The 13,332-nt window shown below is 44.7% G+C and overlaps 1 protein-coding gene across 2 annotated transcripts in view; it reads right to left on the reverse strand.

Moving 5' to 3' along the window:
- fws (Conserved oligomeric Golgi complex subunit 5 four way stop) overlaps window positions 1-13,332 on the reverse strand; it is a 56,943-nt gene that overhangs the window by 3,389 nt on the left and 40,222 nt on the right. For both annotated transcript variants that reach the window (XR_012830772.1, XM_075704240.1), the window contains exon 18: window positions 7,145-7,224. Coding sequence is in view for 1 of the 2 variants with exons in the window: in XM_075704240.1 (XP_075560355.1) it covers window positions 7,145-7,224 (80 nt within the window). In the remaining variant the exon portion in view is untranslated. The remainder of the gene's footprint in view (window positions 1-7,144; window positions 7,225-13,332) is intronic.

The following is a 13,332-nucleotide window of genomic DNA, read 5'->3' on the forward strand; positions in this document are numbered from 1 at the left end:
CGACGATTCCCTCGACAGGCTACGGCATGCACGCTACTTATCATCGATGGACTTAAAGAGTGGATACTGGCAAATAGAGGTCGATGAGCGGGATCGCGAAAAGACGGCTTTTGTAACGCCTGAGGGGCTCTATGAATTCAAAGTTCTCCCTTTTGGTTTGTGTTCCGCCCCAGCCACGTTCCAAAGACTAATGGATGCTGTTCTCTCAGACCTTAAGTGGAAGACTTGCTTAGTCTACCTAGACGATGTCATTGTTTATTCTGCCACATTTGATGAACATCTCAGACGGCTACGGTCGGTTCTTCAAGCCATACGGTCCGCTGGGTTTACCTTAAAACCTGAAAAGTGCCACTTTGGCTATGAAGAACTACAGTTTTTGGGTCACGTAGTAAGTCACACAGGTGTCAGACCTGATCCTGAGAAAATCGCAGCCGTCGCAAAATTTTCAAGGCCTAGAGACAAAAAGGCAGTCAGACGCTTCCTGGGCCTATGCGCATATTACCAGCGATTTATTGCGGGTTTTGCACGCATCGCCTCACCGCTCACCTGCTTAACTAGAGAAGATGTCACGTTTGTGTGGGGCGAGGAGCAGGAGGCGGCATTTAACGAGTTGCGGCACTGCCTACAAACTCCGCCTGTTCTTGCCCACTTTGACGTGGATGCGCCGACAATGATCCACACCGATGCCAGCAACGTAGGTCTAGGCACCGTCCTTGTTCAACGGCAAGACGGCGCTGAGCGAGTCATCGCTTACGCGAGTAGAACATTTTCACGTGCCGAGTCGAACTACTCTACCACAGAGAAGGAATGCTTGGCTGTAGTATGGGCAGTTACCAAGTTCCACCCGTACATATACGGCCGCCCATTTCAAGTTATAAGTGACCACCATTCTCTCTTTTGGTTGACCAACATGAAAGATCCATCTGCACGTTTGGCACGCTGGAGCCTACGGCTTCAAGAGTACGATATGACAGTGGTCTATAAATCGGGAAGGCAGCACTTAGACGCTGACTGCCTTTCCAGATCGCCAATTGAGTCGTCAGGCGGAGACGATGACGAATCCGCAGGTTTTTTGGGAGTTGTTCATGCGGCCACCATCTCTCAACAACAGCAAGAGGACCAGGAGCTCGCGTCACTTATTGATTTCTTAGAAGGCCGCACCACAAACAAGCCCAGATTGTTCTCAAGGCACGTGTCATCATTCTGCCTACGCAACAGTGTTCTTTTTAGGAGGAACTTCTCTTCAACAGGGAAAAAATATCTGCTAGTCGTCCCTAAACCTCTCCGCAATGAAATTTTGCAGGCCTGTCACGACGAAGCTATCTCAGGTCACTTAGGCTTCACAAGAACATTAACACGGATCAAAGAGAAGTATTACTGGCCACGGCTCGCAGCACAGATGAAGTCGAACGTGCCTTGACTGTCAGCGACGAAAAGTGCCACCTACAAAACCTGCCGGATTATTACATCTCGTTCCAGTACCGGAAATACCGTTTGCACAAATTGGGATGGACCTTTTGGGCCCATTCCCAATATCTGCTGCTGGAAATAAATGGATCATAGTAGCGACAGATTACCTCCCGCGATATGCTGAAACCAAGGCACTTCCTAGCAGCACAGCAGCCGAGGCCGCACAGTTCTTCATCAAAAACGTCGTCCTGAGGCACGGTGCTCCAGCGGTCATCGTAACCGACAGGGGAACCGCGTTCACGGCTGAACTTTTGCGAAATGTACTCACCCTCAGTGGCACGGCACACAGAAGGACGACCGCCTATCACCCGCAAAGCAATGGACTTACGGAGCGCCTCAACAAGACTCTCGCAGACATGCTGTGCATGTATGTCGATGTGGAACACAAGAACTGGGACCAAATATTACCCTATGTAACGTTTGCTTATAATACGGTTCGGCAAGAAACAACAAGAATGACGCCATTCAGTCTCCTCCATGGTCGAGAAGTAACTACAATGCTGGATGCTATGCTTCCTCGTGATTCCAGCGATTCCGAGACTGACGCCGCAGATTTTACAGAGCACGCCGAAGAAGCAAGACAGCTCGCGCGCGTTCGCATAGCCAGTCAGCAAGACTGTGATGCCCGACGTTACAATCAACACCATCGATGTGTCGTCTACCAGCCCGGCCAGAGAGTATGGGTTTGGGCTCCAGTACGCCACCGAGGCCTCGCGGAGAAACTTCTGCGCCGATACTTCGGGCCGTACAAGGTTCTACGACGCCTTAGCGACGTCAACTATGAAGTCGTTCCTGACAGCCCATCCTGCTCGAGGCGCCGTCACGACCTGCCTGAGACTGTGCACGTGGTGCGCATGAAACCTTATTTTTCTGAGTGACATGGACACTCTGTGGTTTGCTGGACACCGGATGCTACCCGCCGAGCATCGGGATGATGCTCCTTCTGGAGAGGGGCAAATGCCGCGACACCATCTGTGCCCAACCACATCGACGAAAAAGACGACGACCTCGTCCGTGCAAGCGAGGCGCTAGAGAAGAAGAAGTCTGGACTGAGCGCTAGCCCTAACTTTCTCGAATAAATACCGCTCTCCGCTCTTGTCTCCAGTGAGCCATGACAATATCAATAATTCTTTATACAGAAATCACCTTGAGATGCCGCTCGTGGTTGTGACAAACGGTGGCTTATCGGAGAATTCGAGAGCAGTGAAGACCATGCGCGCAACGTGAAAGCGCACTTTATTTCACAGAAGAAAAATCATTAATCTTTGGCTGCTTCTTGCACTGGGAAATAAAGTTGAACACGCTGCTTTCGATCTTCTCGAGACTTTCCAGGTGCAATAGTCCGATGCCCTCCATTTCACAAGAACAACGCCAAATTAGGCTGAACACGGACACCCGTCCAACGGCTGTGCACGGGCGCATTTCCTCGTAACAACGGTGACCTTCATCACCACTGGAATTGCCTTTCTCTTGGGTGCCAGCAATTCCCGCCACAATGTCCTCGTCAGCTAGAGCGGCTACAGCTTGACGTCGCTGTCAGCGTCAACAAAATCGTCCAACAGTCAGTTCGGGCGGGACGGCACCCGGAAAACAAGTCACGAAATGCCTCGTGCAAATATCCGTATTAGTCTGAGGCTTCCGGACATTGATCTATGGCCACTGCGGCCATTACGGCACGGCGCTGCTCTAGACCAGCCATCGCCAAGCCAGTTTCCTCATTCTTTCACGCATGTGGCTTGCAAACGTCATGCGGCGTCACGTGCCAAACGACCGCGGGAGATGCGAGGGGCTTTGGGGAAAGCGCACGTTCCAGGGCGCGGCGCTGCTCTAGATCAGCCATTGCCAAACCTGTTTCTTCTGCGCAAGCGGCTCGCAAACGTCACATGGCATACCGCGCCGACCGACTGCAGATGGGCACGAGAGATGCCTGCGTCTTTGTGGAAAGCGCACCTTCCAGTGCCGGGAAGGGGTTCGATATATCGAATGACCTGCGAAATTAGAGTTCAATGTACGACGCAACTTTCCTATACATGTACACAGGATTTTCAAGGGGATAATCTGTATGTTCGATATAACCAATAATTCGAGATATCCAGTTTCAATATATCCAGTTTCGACAGTATTATATTCTTTTTTCCAGAGAGAGAGTCCTGTTTATTCCTTTGCTCTATGCCAAAAGTGAATGTGTAAAAGATGGCCTGGTTGTGTCACAACCAGTACATCAGATAAACAATCAAAGAAAAATAACTAGGTCAACCATCGTAGCTTATGGTGCAGAGATACTAATAACAACTTGAAGTGAAAAATTGAAGCAAACTGGACCTTAACAAGAACAGACAATTTAAAATTATTGAAGGGACTATGTTTACAGAATTTACTGTTATACTGTCCTCTGCAAATACACCATGTGTTAAATTTTTTAAACATATGCAGTAATTCATACAATGCCTTACCAGAACCTGCAAATGCCCATATGAAGACGAATGCTTCTCTGACTTTACTTGCGCGATGCAATGCGAGTGGTGACTGGTGTAGTAAACATACCCCAAAAAGAAACACCACAAAGACAAAAGCTGAATCATGACCGATTACAGACAGTGACACCAGAGCACATTTTTGCTCATGAATCGTGCCCGTGCATCAGCGTGCCGCTGACTTCTGCCTCAGCATGGATAGGTGAAATCGATGGTTTGATAAACTTTGCAATGCACTCCCTCAAAACCTCACCAGCAAAAAAATATTAATCATTCCTTTAGAACCAAATTAGAACAATACCTGTTTCTCCTTGTGGAACATGTTTAAAGGATATCTTAGTACCAAATAATTTCATATTCCTTCAATGCCTGCATGAATAATTAAATAATCAGATTTTTTTTATCTAACTTTTTCTGAGGTCATAACCATGTGCCCTACTGTTTCACTCCTCTTTTTTACTGTAGCTTGTATTATTTTATATGAACCTCTTTACACTTCAATGAGTTCTGGGATTCACTTGCGCAAATATATTCAGACAGTTTTCTCTTGTTATGTAAAGATAAATTTATAGTGATTGTGATGACATCTAATCTGGTCAGGTAGTCAATTCACATCAGATGAAAAAGAAAGAATGCCGGCCAAACAGGCGTTCTTAATAAGTAATAGATGTCTCTCTGTATGGAAGTCAGAACATACCCTAGAACTTACCAATAACACCTTTTTGGTGGGCAACTTTTCTTTTTTATTCTGACATGAGCATGGAAAGGGAACACAACAGTTGTGCATCATGTGGGGATGCGAGACTTTCATGCATCCCCTGATATGTTGTTTTCCCTGCATGTCTCATGTCTCCTGGGATCCGGCTTCTCCGCATACCTTAGTGCCGGTGACGGTCAGTCTGGTTTGCAGCGCATTACGAGAGATGGCGGGAGTGTTGCGCTGCTAGCACCACCTAACGGCGGGGTTAGTCAGGCGCAACAGGGAGTAGGCTCTTCCTGTAAAGGTGATCCCACCTTTACAGCAGGTGGGTTATCGTAAGGCCATTCTGCGCGACAGGTGAAAGCACCGACCTCGCACCAGATGAATCGATCAACGTTCCTTGTGGAGCCATCATTCGTGCTGTGCAGCTTGACTGTGGTTGGCATTGACCGTAAAGAGCAAGCAGCTTTTCACTGTTAGGCCCTTCGTGATTTGCCAGCTGTCAAAGATTCTCAAATTAAGAGTCGCGAATTCTTGCGACACTCCTCTCCTCCCCTTCTCCTCCGTACGCTGTCCGCACAAATATATAGTCGAGCGGTCAGAGCACTAGTCACATGACATTTTTGTGCCTGCCGTGTAAATTAATGGCGTGTCCTGTGACCGGTTGCTCGAAGCTATAAAAAAAAAGTCAGACGTGTGTCTGTGTCTCTACGAATGGCGTCAGGCACAGTGTGTCAGTGTGTACAGTGTGTCAAAAATATGGCAGCCGTGACCAACTCCGTTGCCATGCCACACACTCCCTTTCGTTTGCAAGACAATTTGTCGGCTTTCTGAGCATCTTGTGGCTTCTGCAAATAAAACTACAATGATTCAGCACTAAAGCATAACTTCAGTTGCTAATGCCCAAATAACCAGCACTGCTTAGGCTTAATCGGCTAATCCTAAGCAGATGACCTAGGTAACGAGTCACAAGTCATCGCAGAATGCTTACCGCTAATGCGTTCATACGAGTGGCTCATCAATGATCAGTCTCGAGATCACAGTTAAGGGCCTGTAGAAGCGGCGTTAAGTTCACCCTCATGTATCCAACACAATCTGAGTGCCTTCCCATGAATAATTGGCCAGAACGTCACACATGCTTTCACAGTTTCTGATATAGGCGCTGCTTCTGTTGCCGTTTTCTCTGTCCGCTTTGTGTTAACGTTTCTGTCTGTCCTGTCAACCAGGAACCTTGTACCGAAACAGGTTGTCCCAGCAGACGTAGCGCCTTTCTGCAAATCACAGTTTTCAGGCGCTGTGCACAATGTCCCCACATTGAACCGCTGCAAGGAAGCACATGCAGTGGGGCAGAAGCACTCACAGTGACGAAGTCCGCAATCGCATCGACTGGGGCCGACCATACACGGCATGCTCAGCATTCCTTTTGTGCCAAAAACAATGAGTCAAAACACTTGGTTGGCTAGCATCAAGCACGAAAGGCTCCTTGGCACACACCACATGGGTCCCAAGGCCAAATATTAAAAAAATCGAATAGTAGATATTCCATTCAGGAACCCAACAATTCAAATGTTCACTATTTGATTCGGTGATGTTCAAGTATCTGCACACCTTTGCTTTATTTCCTGTCACATTAATCGGCACAAAAAAGAAAATAAGCTGCTATTTCCGACGTACAGAATGCGAAGCGCTACATATGGTCAAGTCATCTCGCATGCAGTGTTGAGGCGGCTGGGTGAGCATCTATAATTTTCTGTCAATGCCTTTTATGCTATGCATTCCTTTTCATGCTTTTTGCATTTTGTCAGTGGCCAAAGCAATGCTCTGCATGCATTATTGACAGGATCAGCTGGCCATGAATGGTGCGTGATAAGAGTGGCACAGAATCGAGCAGAAGGCGCCGCCGCAAAATCGCAGCCTGTATCTCGAACATTTTCATGCTGTTGGTACAAATAGGTGACACTATAGTCAATGCATGCACCAAATTCTCATCGGCGACTGCTAGATAGACCAGGCTTCGCTAGTTAGGGTGTTGCAGAGCGCGAGCGACATGGCCAATGACCATGCCAGCAACGTATCAAAACAATATTGTTATTTCTGCTTGACTTGTTGGCCATATGAGCATACAGTCGTGCAATCGGAGTCCGAATTGTCACACAACCAATGTAAAGTGTCAGAAATTTCAGTCTTCCTTACAGATTAAGTCTTTGTAGCTAGTGGCAGTGCCATGTGGCTGTCCGAATAATCGGTTGTTGACTGTATTTCTCACTCAGTGTACTCATAGTCTTTTCACGTCAATGGACCCTCCATGTACGTGTCACAAGATTCAAAGATGAGAACCTGATTCACATTGCATGAATGTAGCTCAATGTGCAGAATGAGTGCTCGCACAAGAAAGGTGTGCGCACCCTAAATTCATGCACATCCCAATTTCACGAGGGTCTGCACAAATACAGCCAATAATTGGCAACCTAACATTCCCCTTAAAAGCAGGGCGACTCACCGCACAAGGACCAGGCGCTCCTTCTCGGACGTGTGTTCATCGAGCCACTTTGAATAGCGGCTGCGGGACCAGGATGCCGCCTGCAACATTGTACAGTAACAATGACCACTATAACCATGTGCTTTGCTGATTGAAGAGCAAAGATTTTGTGCACAGGAACTGTGGTTGCACTTAGACCAAAGGGCCTGTGCTCAAAATACTTATCTTTCATTAGAACCATCCATGACTGGTCATTGCTGCAACGATCGTCTTGCTGTCACGTTGACTATTACCCCGAGTTGCAGGTGTCTTAACACTGGCGAACAAGGAAACCTTCTCGCGTAATAGAATTTTTGTCAATGTTGGCTCAGTTATTCTGACACATGCTGAATGTTCTTGCAGGGAGACTCTGGTAAAAGCTTTAAACATGCAATGTGCAGCTGATGTAATGAATTATAATTATGGCAATAATGGCAGCTATCAGCGATGAATAATTTCCCAAGGCTCACATGCACAATTTTGGCACAGCTGGTTGTAATGCAGATGACTGTGCTTTCATTCTCTGCAATACACAACTGCACCTTGAGGGTATAATAAATAAATAAATTACTACATGTATGGCTTCTGTGGGTGCTTACGTATCAGATTGTAGAGTTGCTTCTTGTAAACCTAAAGCCTCTCTCAAGAGCAGCAGCATTTTATGGTGGTATCACGAGCTGTAACATGAGCTGTAATATGTAACGCAAGCTGAGTTCTTGAAACAAAAAAAAAGAAATGCGTTCTACATCAAATGTACCTCAAAGGGTGGTTATGGCTGACAATGTGACATCAACTAAGTATGTGCCTATCACATGTTTCTTCGATGTACACAAAAAACATTGTGGAACAAACTTGGCAGCGCTGCAACATGGACTTGTTGTTTACACACTATAGACACACCAACAGCATGCACAATAAAAGTATAATGACAGAGGAATTGCACGATGCAAAGGGTGTGCTCAAGTGTCTCCCCTACATTTGTCCATTTCCTTCCTTTTTTTCTTTTTTTACAGCAAAGCTTTATAACTCTACCTCCCAATGGGTCTGTCATGTCCATAGGAAAAAGCTCAGAAGGCGCGCACCATATGCACTGCTGAGTTCCTAGCAGCACCAGCAGATGGCGCTCACCTTCGCGCATCTGCGGCAATGGCAGCACCACCCATTCAGGGGAAAGAAAAAAAAGAACCAGAAAGCTCACCTTTACGCATAGCATTCGCTGCAAACATTTCCCGGTAAGGATTATGGTTGCATAAGCTGCAGTTGCCCAGAAGCGGAAACTGTAGCATACAAAGCAGAGAGTGACGCAACTACACTTTCGTATGTAAAAGAAGAACCTGCCTAGCAGCTGATTTGTGTTGTGACAGTGCTATGGGAAGGCCACCTATAGAGAGGACTACTGAAGAGCAGCGTGCATACAAAGCGCGACGAAAGTTTGGTTAAGCACATTTCGCTTCACTCTGGTCCACTCTGTGTAGGTGCACGAAGTAGCCGAGCAAGCCAAGTCACAGGCTGTTGAAACGTCTTAGGCTAATAACTAGGTAAAGTGACTGTGAATGTCACCATGTGAATAATTTCAAGCCACGTCGCAATGGGTAATCATCTAGTTGTAGTTTGTATGTTCACTCTCCAACCACCTTCACAGCATGGATTGGAGATCAATTTTTTTTTTCAACACCAATATAGTCACGCAATGAAAGCTGACCTTGGTGCTCTGAAGATAATTTTTCAAGACTCTGCAGTCAAACAGAATTCTGTCGCTTCATGGCCATGACACGTGTCGCTATTACATTGCATTACAACAGACCGCCTTCCAAGTTCGCAGCTGCACTTCCCCTCACAGCACTTCTGAGTAAACAACAGTCGCTCAGGTCACTGTTCTGATAAACTGCGTACTTTGTGCGCCATAGATTCACTCTTGCATGTGATTTCATCACAGGGTCGAAAATGGCATCTTCTGCCCACCAAAATGCATCATCTATGCACGTAACCTCTCATTTAGAAACTTACTGCATCATCATAAGCGTGGAAAGCTGCACTGCAGGAAAGCCCTTTTAGTCAAGACAACAGGAATCTACCAGAGCCATAATGCGTCACGTCATAGTGACTGCAATCAACAAAAGAGGAAGAATAAAATGCTGCCAATAGTGTGATTTACCTCTCTCGTTACCACTAGAAATGTGCTCAGTTTCGGTGCTTTTACATTTCAGTGTTTTATTTCAAGACATAGTAGTCGCAACGTATACCGTGATACGTAAAATTATAGCCTGACCACTGGTGTTTTGAATGGATGTAAAACCATAATAACTGCACAGACAGTTTTTGAGAATTCTTATGTGAAACTTCAAAGAAGCACCTCAAGGAACACCACTGAAAGTAATAATTTGTTATTTTTAGTTTAAGTACCAAGAGGAAAAAAAAATCTAAAGTATACAGAATATACACCTGGCTCCCTGTTCACAACTTTTGTAACTCAGATTGTGCAAAAAAAATTATTATGGAGATTTGCTGGCATGAATACCAGCCACAGTGATGCCCATGCTATGTGCAAAGCAGCAGCTTCACAGATGTGAAAATGGGCAAGTTCCCATTGGTACAGGGAGCCTTCGTTGTTACTAGTTGCAGCAGACAGCTGGTTTGTTTTTACTGCATTCTCTAGGCTCACGAAGCAATGGTTGTCAGGACAGCGAAGCATGCAGAAGCCTCCTCATGCTTGATTATTGCATTCGATCAGCTTTTCCGTACAAGCAAGGTGGTCTGTGTGCATTCAACTGGCGCAGGGCTTCCAGGTGCTTTGTTCAGTTTCTGTGCAGTTACGTACAGTAATGTGGAGTGTTGCACAATATCTCACAGTACTGGATAAAGCCACTAGCACAGGCGATGTTCAAGATATAAGAGATTAAACTGCCAGTCAAGATTTGGCCAAAAGTCAGTCGAAAATTGAGTGCATGCTCTTGTGTGAGTGAGAACCTTACATGACTGGAAGAATTGCTTGTAACATGTTGTACATATGCTGTCAACACGCTAATAAAAGTGACCCACAGTAGGAAAAATAGAGTTGCACTTGATATTAGTCGAACACAATTATCAAAATAACATGCACTCATGAGCATCTACCATTTGAGAAATTGCTAAAACAGCCTACACGATGGAGCGGAAAATTAGGCAACCCAAGAGAAGCTTGTGCATCCTAACTGCTGCAGTCATTAAAAAATTATGTTGGCAAGTCGACCAAAGTGTAAATTTTGTGTTGTTTTATTGAGAAATAGCTAGGAGCACTGCTTCCGGTGATACCTGTAATAAACGTTTTTCGTTTTTTATAGACTCCTTAATCTGCCAAAAATTTGCCAAATCTGACAAATAGTGAAAGTGCAGTTGCCATTTTAGACAGTGCATGACGTTGCTAGCAGAAGAATTACAACGGAAAGGTTTACCAGCACATAGAAAAGTTGCCAATCAAATTTATCAGTTTCTATAGTCGCGGTAATGAAAGAGTTAAGACTCCAATTCTTAAGAGGAAGCTTTAGCTCGGGCTCAACTTCGACGCAGCCTATTCAAATACATGTAAAACGCAAAAACATTTTTCTGAGATAACCCCTGGGCCGATTTGAATGAAATCATTTGCATTTGAGAGAGAAAATTAAATTCTAGTGACTGTTGGAAGCGGAATTTCAAATTAGATACTGAATTTTGTTAAAAGAATTTTCAAAAATTTGGAAGTTTGAAAAAAATAGAAGCACGAAGTTTACAAATTAATAGCTCTGCATCAAAAACAGGTATCACAGTTCTGTAAACAGAATCCATTAGATTGTTAAAAGCGGACAAATTCGATACGTCATTTTATACGTTATGTGAATTTGTTACATTGTTCACAAGGGTTCCGCAAAATCTCTATTTCCATATTGCTAAATTTTTTTAGATTCACGTGTAACATATCAATTTTGTCCGCTTTAGATGTGCTATTAGATGCAATTCACAGAATTGTATTATCGGTTTTCGTTGTTGAGTTACAGAGCTGTAAACTTGATAGTTTCTTTTCATGAAAATTTTCTATTTTCGCCTATATTCTATAAAAAATTGAGGACCTAAATCGAAAATTCGAAACCAACAGTCACTAGATTTTAAGTTTTTCTTTTAAATGCAACAAACGTCATCAAATTTGGTGCAGTGGTTGCTGAAAAAAACGAATTCTCTTTTTACATGTATTTAGATAGGAGCACCCGAGCTAAAGCTTCCTCTTAATGGGTGAACTTGTTCCTAGAAGCACAACCAGATCACAACAAAAGTGGGAAGCACAGTTGATGAATTTGATCTCACGAGTCAAGTGCATCCGCTATTTATACGTGCCTCAGCATACATTCCATAGTAATTGTTGGTGCTTGCATGCATTTGAAAAGGTACAATACTATTCCCGTTGCACATGCAATCTGGTCAGGCATGTCTCTTTCGCTATAGAATTGACTACAACATTCTAGAAATGTTGGATTAGTGACAATCCCATAAAAAATGGTCACTGGCAAAAGCTAAAACCATGTACACATGGCAACGATCGGCTCTGCCATAATAATCACCATCATTGTCAACACCATATTTATCTGCAATACAGGGAGAACGCCTCGCCAGGTAATCTCCAATCACCACTGTCTTGCATGAGCTGACTCCAAACGATGCCTGAAAATTTCGTCATTTTCTCACTCCAGCTAATCCTCTGCTACTCTCGACTCTTTCTTCCTTCCCTAAGCTTTCATTCCATTATTATAATCGGCCAGCAGTTATCTGTTGTTTACATTATAAGACCAGCACAACAACACTTCTTCGTCTTAATCTCAATCAAAATACCACCTACTCACATTTGTGCCACTAAAGTTTGTTCACCCCTTTACTTTTACTTCTCAAGTCAACATAACCAGCTTAACTGGGGCACAAGCTTCACCTGCTGCCAGTACCTTCGTTGTTTCCTGCCATCAGATATCCACAGATGCTTTAAACTTAGAAAACAATTGGACTTTATGTGCAGAGTATTTACGGGCAGCTGTTTACATCGGAACTGATGCATTAAACTTGGCAAAGCCAAAAGTCCAGAACACTGCTCCTACATCTAGAACCTTCATGACAGGTCGGGAGTTCGGTTTTAACTCCTTGGTTGCACCTTCCGAACCAACTCGCGACACACCGGCGATCCAATTGGACAAGCTGGAATTTTACATGCACCTGACCATTTCTCTCTGTCTCTGCATTGTGCAGTAAAGGTACACCAGAAAAGGTAACCAGAAATATCTAACGAACTGTCTAGAATCAGTACAGAATCGTGCCACAAGATTCATCCATTCATGCTATTCATATAATGTCAGTATATCATCGTTAAAAGCAGAATCCGGCTTAACAACCCTGGCTTGTCGGCATTGTATTGCTACTATGTACTTATTTCACAGGTTTTTTACAGCTCACCTCATCATCTACCCTACATCAGTCCTCCTGCACGCATTTCACTCCGCATTGGTCATCCCTTTCAAGTTGCCCGTCCACGTGCACACACTACCACTTTTGCCTCATCATTCTTCCCATGCTCGGCCTCGGACTGGAACGGCCTTCCACATGACATCACCACAATCACCAGCACCATCCACATTTTTGAACTGTATAATTAACATATTTACCAGCGAGCAAACTTGTACCTAAACATCTTTTCCTTGTGTATGTAATTTATTTTATTAGCTACCCACCCCTTATGTAAAACCCCCAATCCTGGGGGCCTTTAAGGTAATAAAGTGAAGTGAAGAAAACACAGACAGAAAACAAAAGGAGGAGGATGCGCAAGGCCTCCGCCTAATGCGTTGCCATTCGCATCATGCCGTTTGCACAATCTTCAAAGGTGAACTGGCACATGACATTGTACGTGAGCATGTGAAACACTTCCACTATCTGTGCTACACCATTTTCTGAAACGCACACGGGCAAAGTGGAAACAGGTGCTGGACAACATGGAGTGCACAAGCACATAACAACAATTATGGTTAACAATGCAACAACCTAACTGGAATACACATTTCGCCCGTTGATGCAACCAGCCCCAGGGTGATGCATTGCATAGTAAACAACAACGGCCACGCCACCTTCCAATGGGGTTCCAATGGGCAGCAATTGTTTACACTTCCAGAGCTAAGCTGCATTTC

The sequence above is a fragment of the Dermacentor variabilis genome, chromosome 9, assembly GCF_050947875.1.
Source record: "Dermacentor variabilis isolate Ectoservices chromosome 9, ASM5094787v1, whole genome shotgun sequence".
Lineage (NCBI taxonomy): Eukaryota > Metazoa > Arthropoda > Arachnida > Ixodida > Ixodidae > Dermacentor > Dermacentor variabilis.